This window comes from Nannospalax galili, unplaced genomic scaffold (assembly GCF_000622305.1).
Source record: "Nannospalax galili isolate Female #2095 unplaced genomic scaffold, S.galili_v1.0 scaffold127, whole genome shotgun sequence".
Classification (NCBI taxonomy): domain Eukaryota; kingdom Metazoa; phylum Chordata; class Mammalia; order Rodentia; family Spalacidae; genus Nannospalax; species Nannospalax galili.
Genome location: NW_008360326.1, coordinates 2,108,522 through 2,126,628, shown reverse-complemented (window position 1 = coordinate 2,126,628; position 18,107 = coordinate 2,108,522). Strand labels below are relative to the sequence as shown.

The window sequence follows — 18,107 nt, the reverse complement described above, 5'->3', positions numbered from 1 at the left end:
GCACTTAGAGCTATGAACTTCCCTCTTAGGACTGCTTTTAAAGTGTCCCAGGGGTTTTGTTGTGTTGTACTGTTCTTTTCATTGAATTCCAGGAATTCTTTTCTTTCTTTCTTAATTTCTCCTTTGACCCACTCATTGTTTAGCAGTGTGTTGTTCAATCACCACAAGTTCGTGTAGTGACTAGGGCTTTGTCCAGTGTTGATTTTGAGCTTTATTGCATTGTAGTCTGATAGAATGCATGGGATTATTTCAGTATTTTTGTATTTATTGAGGTTTGTTTTGTGGCTCAGTATGTTATCAGTTTTTGAAAAAGTTCCATGGGGTGCTGAGTAGAAAGTGTATTCTTTGGTGCTTGGGTGGAATATTTGAAAGATGTCTGACATTTATTTTTTGTTTCCGTATGATGTATGGTATCATTTAATTCAGACGTCTCTTTGTTTATTCTTTGTCCAGTTGACCTGTCTAATGGAGACAGGGGGGTATTAAGTCCCCTACTATTACTGAGTTGGGCTTAATCTGTGTCTTAAAATCCTGTAGTGTTGTTTTTATGAATTCGTGTGCACTAGAGTTTGGTGCATGAGTTTGGTGCATATATATGTTAAGGGTTGTAATATCTTCTTGGTTAACTGTTCCTTTGATCAGAATGAAATGACCCTCCTATCTCTTCTGATTAGTTTTACTTTGACGTCTATTTTGTCAGATATTAGAATTGCAACCCCTGCTTGTTTCTTTGTGACATTTGCTTGGAATATTCTTTTCTATCCTTTTATCTTAAGGTAGTGCCTGTCCCTGAAGGTGAGATGGGTTTCTTGCAGACAGCAAAGAGATGGATTTTGTTTCTTAATCCATTCACTTAGCCTGTGTCTTTTGATTGGGAAGTTCAGTCCATTGACATTTAAGGTTATTATTGAAAGATGTGTATTGGTTGACATCATTTTGATTGCTGTTTGTGTTCTTTGTATAATTTTTTGTTTCCTAGATTATACCTTTATTTATTTATTTTGTTGCCCCTGGGGTATAGTTGTTTCTCTCTCTACTGTCTGTATTGCTTCAAGTATTCATTGGAGGGCTGGTTTTGTGGACAAATATTCTTTCAGGCTTTTCATGTCATGGAAGATTTTTCTTTCCCCCTCAACTATAATAGACATTTTTGCTGGATAAAGTATTCTGGGCTGGCATCTATTGTCATGTAGAACTGGAAATACCTTGGTCCAGGATCTTCTGGCTTTCATAGTTTGCACTGATAAGTCAGCTGTAATTCTGATGGGCTTTCCTTTGTATGTGACTTGTTTTTCTTTTACTGGTTTCAGTATTCTCTCTTTGTTCTGTACATTTAATGTTTTTACTATGCTATGTCGTGGGGAGTTTTGTGAACTTTTCCCACAGTGAAAAGGTTTTTGTTTTGTTCTTATCTTGAAGGTGACCATCTAAAAGTGATTTACTGTGGTTTTCATCTTAATGAAATTGGGGAAAATCACCATCTTAACAATATTGAGTCTTCTGATGGAAGGAGAGAACTGACTCCACAAAACTGTACTCGTCCCTCTGACCTCTGGACACATGCCTTGGCACACATGCACCCTCCCCATCATGTACACACACATAAAGCAAATAAAATTATATTTTTAAAAAGCACTGGGCTAGTGAGATGGCTCATTGGGTAAAGGCACATCCCAACAAGTCTGATCCCCAGATCTCACATGGTGGAAAGAGAGAAACAGCTCCTGCAAGTTGTCCTCTGACTTCCACCTGTGCTCTGTAGCACCTGCTAACCCACATATAAATACACACATACACACACAAAATAAATGTTTAAAAATATTTTTGTGTGTATGTTATGTGTATATGAATATTCACATGTGTGTTCATGTTTGTGAGGGTACACATGCATGTACGTGTATATGTGTGCATGTGGAGGCCAGCTATGAATATCGCGTGTCTTCCTTGATTACTCTTCACTTAATTTCTTGATGCATGATCTCTCACTGAACCTGGAGCTCTATGATTCAGCTATCCTAGCTAGTCAGCTTGCCCTGGGGATCCCCTATATTCACTTCCTGAGTCCTGGGTTTACAGGTGGGCCATCACATCCACCTGGCTTTTGTGTAGATGTTGGAGATCTGAACTCCAGTCCTCAAGATTGGGCATTAAGTCCTCTATCCACTGAGCCTTCTCCCCAGTGCCAGAATAAATTGTCTAAGAATAAAGTTAACAAAAGAAACATAAGACTGTCTCCTAAAGATTACAAAGTACTGGGAAGAGAAATTCAAGGAGATTTAAACAATATAAAGATATTCCATGCTTAAAGATATTACATGATTTGAAGACTTGGTATTAAGACAATGGTTCTCTGTGCAAATTGATCTGTACATTTAGTGTAAGCCTTTCAATTTCTGCAAAAAATGACAAGCTGACCATAAAATATGTGTGGAAAGGCAAAGGACTCAGAAGAGTCACAACAGTTTTGGGTTTGCTCTTCTTGATTTCAAAGCCACTTCATGATCTTAAGGCAGGGTGGTTCTGGCAAAAGGCTGGATCAACATCATTAGTCATCAGTGAAATCCATGTCAGCATCCCAGCAAGATACTGCATACCCACTCAAACATCTATAATCAAAAGGAGCCTCCATGCATTCCTGGTCAGAATAAAACGTAGTGAACCCAGTTTGGAAAACAGTGTGCCAGTTTCTTAAAAAAGTTAAACATAGTAGGCCAAGGAGATGACTCAGCATGTATGGGTGCTTGCCACCAAAACTGATCATTTAAGTTTGATCCCAGTACCCACATGGTGGAAAGACAGAACTAATTCCATGCATGCCAAATACATAAAATAAATAATGTAAAAAAATGTTTAACTTAAACATAGTTACCAGTGTCCCCCTAATTTCACTTATATTTATGTACCCAAGAGAAATAAAAACAAACATGTCCATATACAGATTTATATTCATAAAAAATTCATAATCACCCTAAAGTGGGAACTGTGGGAATGACTTTTATTAATGGACACAATGGACTAATGACTTTTTTTTTTTTTTTTTGGGTCTTTTTGAGAAAGGGTCTCCCTGTAACTCCAGCTGGCCTGGAACTCACTGTGTAGACCACGCTGGCCTCAAACTCACAGAAATCTGCCTGCCTCTGCCTCCCAAGTGCTGGGATTAAAGGGGTGCGACATCATGTCTGTCGAACTTTTAATTAACCATAGCAAAACCATGTGCTCTTGTGTCTTGTGACCTAAGCACCTGATTTCATTTATGAGCAACCTCAATTTGGTACTCCATCCAAAAAGATATGAATGAATGAACGAATGAATGAATGAATGAATGAATGTGGGTGTGCTTGAGAATTAACATTTCAAAGCACCAAGAGACTGTTGCCCCATCTCAACCCATGGATGAAAAGGCCAGATGGTCTGTTCAGATTAGGGTGGAGCCAAGCTTGTACTTTCCCCTTTGAAGCTGGAGAAACCATTTTGAATAAAATTCTGTGTGGGACCAGACTCAGGACACAATTCCAGGGACAGAGTCCCAGCAGGACAATTCCATTGGCACAGTACCAGGAAACAGACAAGTTCAGGCCTACTCTTGAAAACTAAATTTAAGACTTGGGCTTTTAGTTGTTCAGGTAATTATCCCAATGTTGGCATAGTAATACCCTAGGAAACAGCTCAGGCGTTATCTGCCATAGCCATACAGTGGAATACTAACTCAGCAGTAAGAAGGAACTGTTAACTGACTGTGTGTGGATGAACCTCACAGACATTATTCTAAGTAGAAGCCCAATGCAACAAAAGACCATGTTACGTGACTTTTATTTTTCTTTCTTTTCTTTTTTTTTTTCTTTTTTTTTTTTGAGACAGGGTCTCCCCATAGTCCCAACTGGCCTGGAACTCACAGAGATCTGCCTGCCTCTACCTCCTGAGTGCTGGGATTAAAGGCATGTGCTACCATGCCCAGCACTTTTTTTTGGTCTTTTTGAGTCAAAAAGACTGTAGACTCAATAAAGATCCACCTGCCACTGCCTCTGGCTCCTGAGTGCTGGGATTAAAGGCATGCACTACCATGCCTGGCCAGAAAAATAGTTTTTAAAAATTATTAAATTGCACATTTCAAGTTGGCGAAGTTGTAATGACTAAATTTTACCACAACCAGGCTTTCCGAAAAAAAAAAAGAAATGTGTTAGCCAAGCGTGGTGGCACATGCCTTTAATCCCAGCACTTGGGAAGCAGAGGCAGGTGGATCTTTGTGAGTTCAAGGCCAGCCTGGTCTACATAGTGAGTTCCAGGACAGCTGGGGCTACAAGGAGACCCTGTCTCAAAAAAAAACCAAAAAAAAAAAAAAATGTGTTACAGAGCCTGGTGTACATGCCTGTAATCCTAACACTCAAAAAGTAAAGACAGAAATACCAGAAGTTCAGGGTCATCCTACACCATACTGAAAATTTGAGGTCAACCTGGGCTACATGAGACCCTATCTCAAATAACAACAAAAATTAAGATAAAATGGAAAATATGAAATATGCAGTGTGCTGGAGCAGGATATTGGAGAAGATGCAGGGCACTGTTTAACGTGATTGTTGTTTGTGTTCCCAGTTTACAATTCCTGGATGAAAGAGCATGGAGGCTCCATTGTCAACATCATTGTCCTCATTAATAATGGATTTACATTAGCTGCGTATGTATTTTATATATTTTTTCTTCCTGTGCCTTTGGAGTTTGTCCTCTGAATTGAGAGATAATGACCAAAGAAAATGTCTTACATCAATGACTCATCCCTTTAATAAATTGTGATCCCAATCATTAGTATTTCCTTTTATTTGAACTTTTAAAATGTACTTCTTTTTAAGAATTTGTGTGTGCACGTATGTGGAGGCCAGGTATCTTTTGCAATCACTCTCCACCTTATTTTTTGAGACAAGGTGTCTCACTGAACCTGATTTGGTTAGGCTGCCCTAGCTAGCGAGTCCCAGGAATTCTCCTGTCTCTGTCTCCCCAGTGCTGGGGCCACAGGCATGCTGGAGATCTGAACCCAGGTCTTCAAACCTGTGCAGCAAGCACTTTTCCCACTGAGCCATCTCTCCAGCCCTTAAAAAATGTATTTCTAAAGCATGCTTACTCATATTAAAGTTGTCACATTTACTGAGGAATGAAAAAAACCAGGATGCTCAGTTAGTAATTTTTACTGTATGTAGGTCCTAAATATTGCATGGAGGCACACTCGTTCATTTATCTGAAATTCATGATAGCTGGAACACCTGTATCTTTTCTGTTACTAAACTGACCATTGCTGTGGGAAATGCTTTTTTGTTAAATTGTGGCTGTTAAATTCATCTGGATTAATTTAGATTTGAATACCATAAATATACCTATTTGATTTTAGGACTGCTAAACTGTGACTCAACAGAAACTGAGGTTTTTTGTTTGTCTGTTTGGATTTTTTGTCTTTTTGAACTCACAGAGATCCACCTGCCTCTGCCTTCCAAGTGCTGGGATTAAAGGTGTGCGCCACCATGCCTGGCAGAAACTGAGTTTTTACCCAAAATTTCTGAGGGATTGTACTTCTAAATAGCCGTTGTACACATAACGTAGAGATTTTGCTTCCTCTATGGAGATTTTAATGCCATGCTCGCCTCCTATTATTATTCAGGACTCCCTCAATTGTATAGTATATTGGTTACTTTTTGTTTGTGTAACCAAAATGCCTGACAGAAACAACTTAGAGGAGGATTTGTTTTGGCTCATGGTTTCAGGGGGTTCGCCATTACAGCAACCCAGGAAGCAGAGAAATGGGCATGCTGATTCTCAGCTGGGGTTTTCTTTTTTCTTAATCTTCATGGGATGGTTCTACCCATACTTAGGGATAGTTTTCCCCCTCCTTCTGCCCTGTGAATTCTCTCAGGAAACATCCTCACAGCATACCCTGAGGTAAGCCTCACTACTCCCCAGGTGTTTATTAACCCAGTCAAGCTGACAAGCAAAATTACCTGCTGCATATGAGATAGAAAGAAAATTCAGACTCATTCAGTGTTTCTCTGAAATGCTGTTTCTTGGCCAGCCATATCAGACTCACCTGGAGCCTGTCAGAACTGCACATTCTCCTGCTCCACCTGAGCTGTCATGTTAGGAACAGAGCCAGCAGGACGTATGCACAAGCCCCTGGATGTGGGTCCACACAGAACCACTGAGGTCAGCCTTCGGACTGAGAACTAGGGTTCACACCACTTGATACGGACTGAAAATGTACAAGTGGTGGTCCTCAAGTGGACATAAGGTGATTGTACCAGAAATGGAGCAAAGAATGTAGGCAAATGGCCTGCCTTTTCTTGCCCATTTTTCTTCTCTATTTACCTTTCCTGGGGTCTGGAAAGAAGCAGTCACTTTAGGTTGTGGGTTCTTTCTGGCATTTCCTATTCACATAGTCCACTATTTTTTAATTAATTTTTCTTTTATGTGTATGTTTTGCCTGTATGTCCATATGTGCACCACATGCATGCAATGCCCGCAGAGGCCAGAAGAGGGCATCGGAGCCTCTGGAACTGGAGTTAAGGATAGTTGTGAGCTGCCATGTGGGTACTGGGAGCTGAACCCACATCCTCTGCAAGAGCAGCCAGTGCAGTTAACCGCTGAACAAAATTTCCATTCCCCTAAATTTGTCTTCTTGAATTTGGCTTATTTAGCTTAATATGATGACCTTCAGTTGCATCCATTTTTCAGGAAATAACATAATTCAATTCTTTTTATTTTATGTGTATGCATGTATTGCCTGCATGTAGGTAAGTGCACCCGTGTCGTGCAATGCCTGCAGAAGACAGAAGAGGCTGTTGGATCCCCTGGTACTGGAGTTACAGACAGTTGTTAGCTGCCATGTGGGTGCTGGGATTCGAACCTGGGACTTCTGCAAGAATAGCCAGTGTTCTTAACCACTGAGCCATCTCTCCAGCCCCCATTCTTTTTTTTTTAATTCAATGGAAATAGTTAAATGTGTAGAAATGTGCAAAAACAATACCACAACATTTGATGAAGACTGTAAATCTATGGCTCTAAGAAGCTGAGCAGACATCACGTATAGAAACACGAAGGAACACACTCAAGATGTATCATAAGTCATGTTGATGAATAGAAAAATCTTAAAGCAGCCAGAGGGAAAAGACAGTCTGCACAGAAGCAGATTTCTGTGGGAAGTAATGCAAAGTAGGAAACATGAAATAAACATTTGACACAGAGTCTCACTCTGTAGACTAGGCTAGCCTGGAACTCTATGTATTCCAGTTGGCCTCACAGCAATCCTCCCACTTCACCCTAAACTCTGGGGTTACGTACATGACTCACCATGCCTGGCTTGGAGTAACCTGGCTAAGTACTGATGGAAAACAACTTGCCAGCCTGGAATTCGTTATTCAGTGAAATATCTATTGAAGGAGGGAAAAAAGATGAAATAAAATTTTTTTCACTTAGAAAGAATTCATCATCTGACATGCAGGGCTAAAAGTCAAAGTAAATCCTACAGGAAGCATTTATTACCAAATCTGTCTTTGCCTGGCTAATTTCGGGTGCTTTTGGATAGGTTGTTTTCTTAGCTCTGTTTGTTAATTTTTCCACATTAAACCATCCTGTACTTGGTTCTGAAGATCCTGTACACAGACAGTCCGAGTCACATTGTCTCTATGTTTCTTTTTGTTTGTTTTGTGTGTGTGTGTGTGTGGGAATGGTTTTTCTGGGCATGCCTCCTGTCTTACCTAACCTTATAGCCAAAGTTAATCTTAGGTTTTGAAATCACCTAACACTGTCTATTCAATTCATTCTGCCTTCCTGCTGTAGAATTAGCTTATGTAAATCTAGGTAGCCTTTGGGAAAACAATGTGAACAATCTTATTAGGCCTTGGGTGAGGACTGTAACCAAGTTTGTAAACTAAGCTAATCAAATAGCTTTAATCTTAGGTTATGTTCCCTATTTCTCCCTCATGACCCTTCTGTGCCCCTGGTCCAGAACTCTGTGTGTGTGTGTGTGTGTGTGTGTGTGTGTGTGTGTGTGTGTGTGTATGTGTGTATGTGTGATGAAAATACCATTACTGAAAGCAGCAATGTTGAAATCAACAAACCCTATCCCCAGTTTATGTTGCAAACAACAGGTTGGAATAGATTGATAATATCTGTTTGTGGTTTTTTTATGCTGTTATGGATCAGTAGCGGGGTCCAAAAGGATGAGGCAAGATTCCTCATTTCTTTCTCTTGTCATGCTGGATGTACTGTTTAAATGAAGAAGGTTCCATACAAATCAGAAGGAACACGTTTTGAGACTAGATTGGGCTCACCCTTGGTTTTAAAAGACTCCTGTCTTTGTTCAGGCACTGCCACATTACGGCATCTCCACCGCATTGTCTGTTTGTTTTGAGACAGCATTAACTTGCCATGTAGCTGATGGCCATCCCACCATGCACCACCATACTGGATTTTATGTGATGCTGGGGATAGAACCCCGGACTTTGTGCATGCTAGGAAGTACCAACTGAGCTACACCTCCGGCCCACCTCTACCTTGCCATGAGACTCTGAACAGATGTAGACTAAATCTTTTGAAACTTTTATTTGGAATAGAGTAGAATTCACTTAAATTTTGATATGTCTAGAAATTCTATTGATAATATTTCTAGGAGTGGGAGAGATGGCTCAGCAGTTAAGAACTCACATATCGCTTGCTCTTGTAGAGGACCCAAGTTTGGTTCCCAGCATCCATGTAACTCCAATTCCTCAAGGATCTAACACTTCTGGCCTCCATGGGCATCTACACTCACACACACACACACACACACACACACACACACACACACACACTCACATAATTTAAAAATAATAAAAAGATAAAGACTGGGTATGGTACACATGCCTTTAATTTCAGCACTCAGGAGATAGAGGCAGGTGGATCTCTGAGTTTGAGGCAAACCTGGTTTACAGCTAACAACTGTCTGTATCTCCAGTTCCAGGGGATCCGATGGCCTCTTCTGTCCTCTGCCGGCATTGCACGACATGAGTGCACTTACCTACATGCAGGCCTAACACTCATACACATAAAATAAAATAATATATATATTTTTAATTACCAGCTTGGGGCTAGGGAGGTGGCTCAGCAGTCAAGAGCACTGGCCGCTTTTGCAGAGGACCCAAATTCAAGTCTCAGTACCCACATGGCAGTTAACAACCATCTGTAACTCCAGTTCCAGGGAATCCAGTGCCCTCTCCTGACCTCTGTGGGCATTGCACGACATGGGTACATTTACATACATGCAGGCAAAATACTCATACACATAAAATAAAAACAATAAATAAAATATTAAAAATAAATAAAATTACTAGTTTGGGGCCAGCAAGATGGCTCAACAGGTAAAGACACTTGCCACCAAGCCCGATGGCAAGTTCGATTCCTGGAGCTCACATGGTGGAAGAAGAGAACTGACTCCTGCAAGTTGTCCTCGACCTCCACACATTTACTGCTGCATGTGTGCACTATCCCCCAACACACATGCATCAGATAAATAAGTCTAAAAAAATTATCAATTTGTTTTTTCCTATAATAAAAGATTCGTCAGCATATTCCTCTCGTGCATACGGTGATTTGGGGGGCACAGCTTATGCCATGTGGGATGTGTTTGATAACTGTGGATTGACTTTGACATTGAAGGACCCAGATTTTTTAAAATATTTTTTATTATTTTTATTTTATGTGTATATGTGTATTGCCTGCGTGTAGGTAAGTGCATCCGTGTTGTGCAGTGCCTTGGTGGACAGAAGAGGCTGTCAGATCCCCTGGAACTGGAGTTACAGAAAGTTGTTAGCTGCCATGTGGGTGCTGGGATTTGAACCCAGGTCTTTTGCAAGAACAACCAGTGTTCTTAACCACTAAGCCATCTCTCCAGCCCCCAAAATATTTATTATTTTTATTTTTATGTATATGAGTGTATTGCCTGCATGTATATAAGTGCACCCATGTCATGCAATGCCCATGGAGGTCAGAAGAGGGTGTCAGATTCCCCTGGAACTGGAGTTATGAACTATTATTAGCTGCCATGTGAGTGCTGGGAATTGAACCCAGGTCCTCTGCAAGAGCCACCTGGTGCTCTTAACCACTGAGCCATCTCTCCAGCTCCAGATTTTTAGACAGAGGTTCAACATGACAGAGACTCATAACAAGAATTATTTTTGTGAAGTTCTTAGATCATTGGTGCACTTGTTAACTTTGTTAAAGAGAAAAGTACTCAACAGAAGCTAATTATAATGTTTCTATTTTGTCTTTAAAGGCATAGTGGAGCTGCAAGAGAAGGTGTTTACAACCTCACCAAATCCATGGCTTTGGCTTGGGCCAGCAGTGGAGTGAGGATCAATTGTGTTGCTCCAGTAAGTAATGTTATCTGTGAACTCTGTTGACAAATTGGGTTCTGATTCCATTTGCTGATAACTGTGTCATTGATGACAAGATAAGTAGAACATATTAACTAATATGTAAATATAATATAAAAGATTGACTTTTAAAGCGGGCATGGTGGCTCACACCTTTGATCTCAGCATTTGGGAGGCAGAGGCAGGCAGATTTCTGTGAGATCTAGGCCAGCCTGGTCTATATAGTGAGTTCCAGGCCAGCTGAGGCTACTGGGAGACCCTATCTCAAAAAGACCAAAAAATAAAATAAAAAAGATTGACTTTTAGATTAATTAGAAAGTCAATTATGCATTTTAGTAGTATTCTTTGATTGTTAATGAGATAGCAATTCTCAGTCGTGACTATACCTTAATATATTATGTGCGAAATAATAATGATATATAAACTTTAAATTATGGATTGTATGTACTTTCATTTTAAAAAGCAGTCCAGAAAATTCCATTACAGAGTGAGGTTAAGAAATAGTGCTTTGGGGGCTGGAGAGATGGCTCAGTGGGTCAAGTGCTTGCTGTTCATGACTGAAGACCTGAGTATAGATCCCCAGCACACACAAAAAAGGTTGGACACAGTGGCATATGCCTGTAACTCCAGCACTGAGGGAGATCCCTGGCCAGCCAGCCAGCCTAGCCATAACAAGCTCCAGGTTCAATGAGGAGTGCTGTCTCCAAACTGACCAACTAAACAAATATAAATAGGATGTGGGGACTGAAAAGATGGCTCAGTGGTTAAGAGCACTTGTTACTTAGGAGCCCACGCCTCCGTAGTACCCTGCTAGCGAGCCCAGTGACTGGTGACAGACTGCGTGGTGCAGACCAATCAGAAAACGATACTCTGACTAAAGGGACTTGGGGCGGAGAAAAGGGAAATGCCCCTTTAATGCCCTCTCCTGCATTAAACGAGCTTGCAGCACCTCGCCTAGTGCTTGCTTCTACCCGACTCCTGGGGTCTGTGTGTTGACTCTGCGCCTCTTGTCCCCCCTAATCAGAAGGGGACCCAATCAGTCTAGGTCAGGGTCTTCACAGCTGGCCTGAGGAGAACCTACAACAACTTTAAAACAATTTTTTAGGCAGAGTCTCACTATGTAGCTCTGGCTGGCCTGGAACTCACAGAGATCCACTTGCCTCTGCTTCCTTACTGCTGGGATTAACAGCGTGCATTACATCCCCTGCTGTACTTGCTACTCTTACAGAGGACCCAGGTTTGGTTCCCAACATGCACTTGGGGGTTCACTACTCTCTTGTCACTCTAGTTCCAGGGGTCCAACACTCTCTTTGGGCTTCCACAGGCACCATGCATTCAATGTGGTGGGGATGTACATTCAGGCAGGCAAATTCTCATATACGTAAGATAAATAAATTAAAACAAAATAAGGAGAGCTATAGGGAAAGACCTCCAACATTGACCTCTTGTCTCTACACGTGCATGTATTGTTGAGCACACTCCCACACATGTACACACTCACATACAATATGTACACAAAAGAAACAGTACTTCAAAGATGAATTTTTTTCCTGTGATTTTGGTTTTTTCTTGGTTGTCCTTTATTAGGGAAGAAGCTGAATCTTAGAGTTCAGAGGGAAAATCCCAGTTAAAGATCAACCACAAGTCAAAAGAAAATTTCTCTGTGTTTTGATGTCATACTGTACGTACAATATAGGCATCTTCAAAATTAACTTTCTTCTTGTTTTGTGCATGTGGTGTATGTGTTTGTGTGTACATGTGGATGGAGGCCAGAGGTCAATGTGGAGTGTCTTCCTTAGTCACTCTCTACCTTAGTTCTTAGAATCTCTGTTGAACCTGGAGCTCACCAATTTGGCTAGACAGGCCAGTCATCAAGCTCCAGGGATCTGCCTATCTCCACCCCAGTGCTAAGGTTGCAGAAGCATCTGCCTCACCTAGTTGTATGCGGTGCTGAGCCTCATTCAAATGGTTCGCTTGTGGATAGTAGTTAACTAGACCCCTTTGACAGGCTAGAGAAAAATTGATTTAGAAATGTTAAGACATTCAGTTTTTGTTCTTGGTCAGTGAACTACCTAGGTGTCTTGTTTGCTGTTTTGGTGCTAGGAATGGAGCTCAGCCCTTGGTATCTTTATGATTTAATTTTAACTTTATCCACTTTATCTTCTTCCTCTCTTATTTTCTAACATAGGGAACCATTTATTCCCAGACTGCTGCTGACAACTATGGTGATATGGGACAAAGCATGTTTGAAGGTGCCTTTGAGAATATCCCAGCTAAACGACTTGGAGTTCCTGAAGAGGTGATGTATATTTCTAGTGTTGATGCGAATGACTTCAAAAATGTGTAACCTCTGGCGCCTGGCCTCGTGGCCTGCTTGGCTAGTAGAGATTACTTTTCCATTGCCACCAGGCCACGTCTTCCTGTACTTTCTGCTCTGGGGAATATCTCAGTTGCTTTGACTACTAATAGCAGAATTTATTCAGGAATGAAGGCAGTGAGAATCAAAAACATCATATTCTGTTGCTTCACGTTACTTTTCAGCTACATTATTCTATCACGTGCAATGTCTGGTACCTAAAACCCTAAGCAAGGCAGATAATTATGGACAAATGAGTGACCATATAGGATTGAAGTACGTAAAAATCATAGCTTTTTCAGTGGCTCTAATTGGGGTGAGATAGCTTAAGACCACAGTGAACAGAGAAATTCCTCAGTGGATTCAATTTTATTAAAAAGTCAAGTTTCAAAGTTTCAGGGGCTGGCAAGATGGCTCAGGGGGCAAAGGATTGATCCGTGAAACCCACATATTAGACAGAATCAACTTCCACAAGTTATCTTCTGACTTCCACATACACACCATGGCACACACACCCATCTACCCCCACATAAAAAAATCTTAAAACTTAAAGATTTTATTTTTAATTTTTAATCATGTACATATGTGTGTGTATGTAGGTGGGCTTGTGTCCATGAATACAGTGCCTGTGGAAGCCAGAAGAGAGTATCAGATCCCCTGGAGTTGTAGTTACAGGTGGCTGTAAGCTACTTGATGTGGGTGCTGGGAACTGAGCTCAGGTCTTGTGTGAGGGCAGTACATGTTCCTAACCATTGAGCAATCTCTCTAGCCCCATTTTTTTAAATTTAAAAATGAAAGTCTGTTTTCCTAAATTAATCTATAAATTTAATATATATTTTTAATTATGTATGTTTCTCTTATGTTTATGAATGTTTTGCCTGCTTGTATGTAAGTGCACTGCATCCCTGCAATGCCCATAGAGTCCAGAAGAGGGCGTTAATTCACCAGGAGCTTGAGTTACAGAAGGTTGTTAGCCACCATGTGGGTGCTGAGATCTGAACCCAGGTCTTCTGCAAGAGCAGCCAGTGCTCTTAACTGCTGAGCCATCTCTCCAGCCCCTCTGGTTCTCATTTGCTTCTTGTTTACTCTGTTATAATCTGTTATTTTGGCTAAAGCATAGGACGAAAATCTGGCTTCCTACAGAAGCTGGAAAAGAGAATATCTTGATAGCCTTTCCCGATAATGTGCTATCCTTTTTTAATACTCAATAAATGATATGGTTTGTGTTGTTTTGTTGTTGGTTGGTTTTGTGACAAGGTCTCATGTATCCCAGACTGGCCCTGATTTGTTATGTAGCTAAGGATGACCCTGAACTTCTGATCCTCCTGTCTCCATCTCCTGAGTGTTGGGATTGCATATGTCACCATACCTGGTTTATTTGATTGTGGGGATTGAACCCAGGGCTTTGCATATGCTACGCAAGCAGTCCACCAGCTGAGCTACAGCCCTAGCCCTGAGTGTCTTTAAAATTAATTGTAGTGTGAAATCTGACACCCTATCAGTTAACTTTCTGTACACTGTTACTTGAACTCATATTATATATATATATATATATATATATATATATAATTTTGTAATATCAGGCATTGGTCTTTTGGAAAATACTAGGTCACTGAAACATGCAGAATCAAGTGGTGAAACATAATTCATTGTGCCATATCAAAAGATCACATTTCTTAATATTTCCATCCAGCTTTAAGTCTTTGAGTATTAGCAACCTGATAAGCTTACAAGTACAAGCTTTCCAAATTGTATTTTTACTTGAAAGCTTAATTTTTATCATTGGCAATAAATACTGTCAGTTGTTTTCCTTTGAAGTGATAGTCTTACTCTCTTCATTTTTTTAAATATGCCTGCTTGGGGTGGCGGGGCTTGTTGGGAAGAAGAGGGGGTTTAGCCAGGAGTAAGAGGGAAATGAGAGGGTAATGGGGGAAGAGACCAAAATTCATTATATACATGTATGAAATTATCAAATAAAACTGTATGGCTGGAGTGGTGGCTCAGGGGTTAAGAGTACTGGATGCTGTTACTGAGGACCCAGGTTCGATTCCCAGCACTCACATGGCAGCTAACACCCATCCCTAACTCCAGTTCCAGGGGATCTAACACCCTCCTCTGACCTCCCTGGGCATTGCACAACACAGGTGTACTTACATACATGCAGGCAATACACTCATACACACATAATTTTTTTTAATCTAAATGAATTCATGAAAAAAAAAACTTGCTAAAAACCATTTAACTGCATCCAGTCATTTTAGAATGTCAAGTGTGCTGGATAGCCTTAGTGTCAGCTTGACACACCTGGGTTGAGGGAGCCTCAATTCAGGAATTGCCTCCATTGGACTGGCCTGTGGCCATGTCTGTGTGGCATCTTCCTGATTTTTGAGTGATGTGGGAGGGCCCAGCCCACTGTGGGTGGTGCCACCCCTGGGCAGGTTGTTCTTTATTGTATAGGAAAGCAGGTTGCGCAGGGGCCAGGGGAGCAAGCCAGTAAGCAGCATTCCTCCATGGCCTGTGCTCCAGCTCCTGCCTCTAGCTTCCTGCCCTAAGTTCCTACCTTGGGCTCCCTGATGAACTGTGTGACCTGGGAGATGTAAGCTGAATAAACCCTTTCCTCCCCATGTTGGTGTTGGTCAGACTGTTTTGTCACAGCAATGGAGAAACAAACTAGGACATCGAGTAAAATTGGGGGCTCAGTGATTAAAAGCACATACTGTTCTTGCAGAGGACCCAAGTTTGGTTCCCAGTACCCATATTGAGCACCTCACAACCATCTGTAACACCATCTCTAGGGATCTAATGTCCTCTTCTGGACTCTGGGCTCCTGTACTCACATGTGCACATACCCACACATACATACACACAAAAATAAAAAATACAGCCAGGTATGGTGATGTACACCTTTAGTCCCAGCCCTCGAGAGGCAGAGGCAGGCAGATATCTGTGAGTTCAAGGCCAGCCTGGTCTACATAGTGAGTTCCAGGACAGCTGGGGCTACAGGGAGACCCTGACTCAAAAAGACCAAAAAAAAAAAAAAAAAATCTTTACTGCTTCATCAAAGACATGCCAAAGTGAAACTGCCCCGCCCCTACTCCCATGAGTATCTGTGGGCCAGAAGATTGTGGCTTCTGGTACCTTGACTAATACAGTTTTATACTCTTAAAAATATTTTTTGCACTATTTTTTGGAGAGGGGGTGTGTATGTGTGACAGGGCTCAAGTATGGAGGTATGGAAGTCAGAGGCTAACTCTCAGGAGTTGGTCCTCTCCTTGTACCATGTGGTGTCTGGAAATCAGTGACAGGTCATTCATCAGACTCAGCCACAGGCACTTGGCCAGCTGAGCCATCTCACTGGCCCGTTTTGTATTCTTGCTGTGACTCACACTGAGGCTCCATCAGTTTCTACCATCTTTTTTTTTTTTTTTTTTTTTTGAGACAGGGTCTTCCTGTAGCCCCATCTGACCTAGAATTCACTATGTAGACCAGGCTGGCCTTGAACTCACAGAGATCCACCTGCCTCTGCCTCCTGAGAGCTGGGATTAAAGGCCTGCGCTACCATGCCTACCTCCCCCATCATTGCTTTGGCACCATAAATAAAATGTCAACACAGTGAACAAGACAAGTTAGGATTTAATATTCCTATGAAAATAGTTTTGACCTTTAAAATCCCCTGAAAAGGTCTTAGGTGTACAGCCAATCACACTTTGACAACTCCTGATGTAGGTGATCCTTTAAAGACTTTGGAAGGAGAGAAAATGGTAGCTACAACAAGATACACAATGAGGGGAACTTTATGGCCGATTATAGCTGGGTCTACAAGCCAGGTGAGACTGCTGGCCTGTTTGTTTATGTTGTGTGTGGGGGGGGTCAATGCAGATGTGTATGTGCTACGGTGTGGAGGATAGAGGACAACCTCCAGAGTGGGTTCTCTCCTTCCACCGTGGGATCTGATGAGTGTCAAGTCAGACTTGCATAGCAAAGCACTTTTACCAGATGAGCCATGCTGCCAGCCTATCAATGAGTTTTTTCACTTAAGTGTCAGTCCCTGGTGGGAGAGCCAAGAGGTCATGTGTTCAGGATCATCACCCTTTGTCAAACTCTGCTTCTGTTTCTTTATGACCAGTGGAATGAATTCTGCCTGGTTTAGGGAGATGTTCTCAAAAACCTCAGCAGGTAACTAAGTTTTTAGGAATGTGGTGGGACTCTGAAGTCCCTCTTGTGAAAAGCTGCTGTGATCTGCCCTGCTGTGTCTTTGACCTGACAAGATGATGGACTGAACCAATCAGAATGCCAATGCGTTGCTACACAGGCACACGGACTATATCTGGAACCAAGATGTAAGATGCCCAGGATGACAGATGTGGTTGTGGCAGACAAGCAGGAGCTATGGAAGGGAGAAGACTGTTGAAGTGGGAAAGTGCTGAGACTTGAGACTTGTACTGTGTTTGCTTTGGGCTTCTGCACATGGTGCTGCTTGACTGACATTTTCTAAGGCTTCTTCACCACCTTCTTGCCACCTGTACCCTAATAACTTACCAGACTTCAATGTTGCCAGAATAGTAAGAGGCCATTGTCTGTACATGGCTCACATGGAATGGATGTAGGATTCACAACACAGTTCTGTAGTTTGAGATGTGGTGATTCCGGAATGTGCAGTCACAGGAATGGACTCTTAAAAATTTTAAATTGTTCCTCTTAAAATTTTACTCACAGGGCTGGAGAGATGGCTCAGCGGTTAAGAGCACTGGCTGTTCTTGCAGAGGACCTGGGTTTAGTTCCCAGCACCCACATGTTGGCTAACCGTTCATAACTCCAGTTCCAGGGGATCCAATGCCCTCTTCTGACTTCCAAGGGCATTGCACAACACGGGCGCACTTACACGCATACACAATAAATAAAAATAATAAATAAAAAATTTTTTATTTACTCACTTATTTTAGCCTTTCTCTTGGGCATGTGTCTCCAGGTCTCCTCCCTCGTGTGCTTCCTACTGTCCCCTGCTGCTTCCTTCATCACTGGGCAGTTGGTGAACGTGGATGGGGGCCAGTCTCTGTACACTCATTCATACCACATACCAGGTAAGCAGCCAGCAATTGAAGCATCACTAGCTTTTGACCTGTTCATGTTCAGTTTCTAAAGTGGCTCCTTCAGAGGTGGAGGTTTTCTCTTACAGGACATCAAAAAGTGTGAAATGTTTATATTCATGATACGGTTTTAAAGAAAATGTTCTCAGTTGCAGAAAATATCTAAATTGTTGATTAAAAAGACTGGGAGGCTGGAGAGATGGCTTAGCAGTTAAGAGCCCTGACCACTCTTGCAGAAGACCCCAGTTCAATTCCAAGCACCCACATGGTGGCTAT

The 18,107-nt window shown here is 41.7% G+C and overlaps 1 protein-coding gene across 1 annotated transcript in view; it reads left to right on the top strand.

The window, feature by feature from the left end:
- Nucleotides 1-18,107, top strand: part of Pecr (peroxisomal trans-2-enoyl-CoA reductase) — a 41,237-nt gene that overhangs the window by 18,583 nt on the left and 4,547 nt on the right. Inside the window, exons 4-7 of the mRNA XM_008825679.3 lie at nt 4,591-4,672; nt 10,289-10,385; nt 12,577-12,687; nt 17,714-17,825. Coding sequence (XP_008823901.1) covers nt 4,591-4,672; nt 10,289-10,385; nt 12,577-12,687; nt 17,714-17,825 — 402 coding nt within the window. The remainder of the gene's footprint in view (nt 1-4,590; nt 4,673-10,288; nt 10,386-12,576; nt 12,688-17,713; nt 17,826-18,107) is intronic.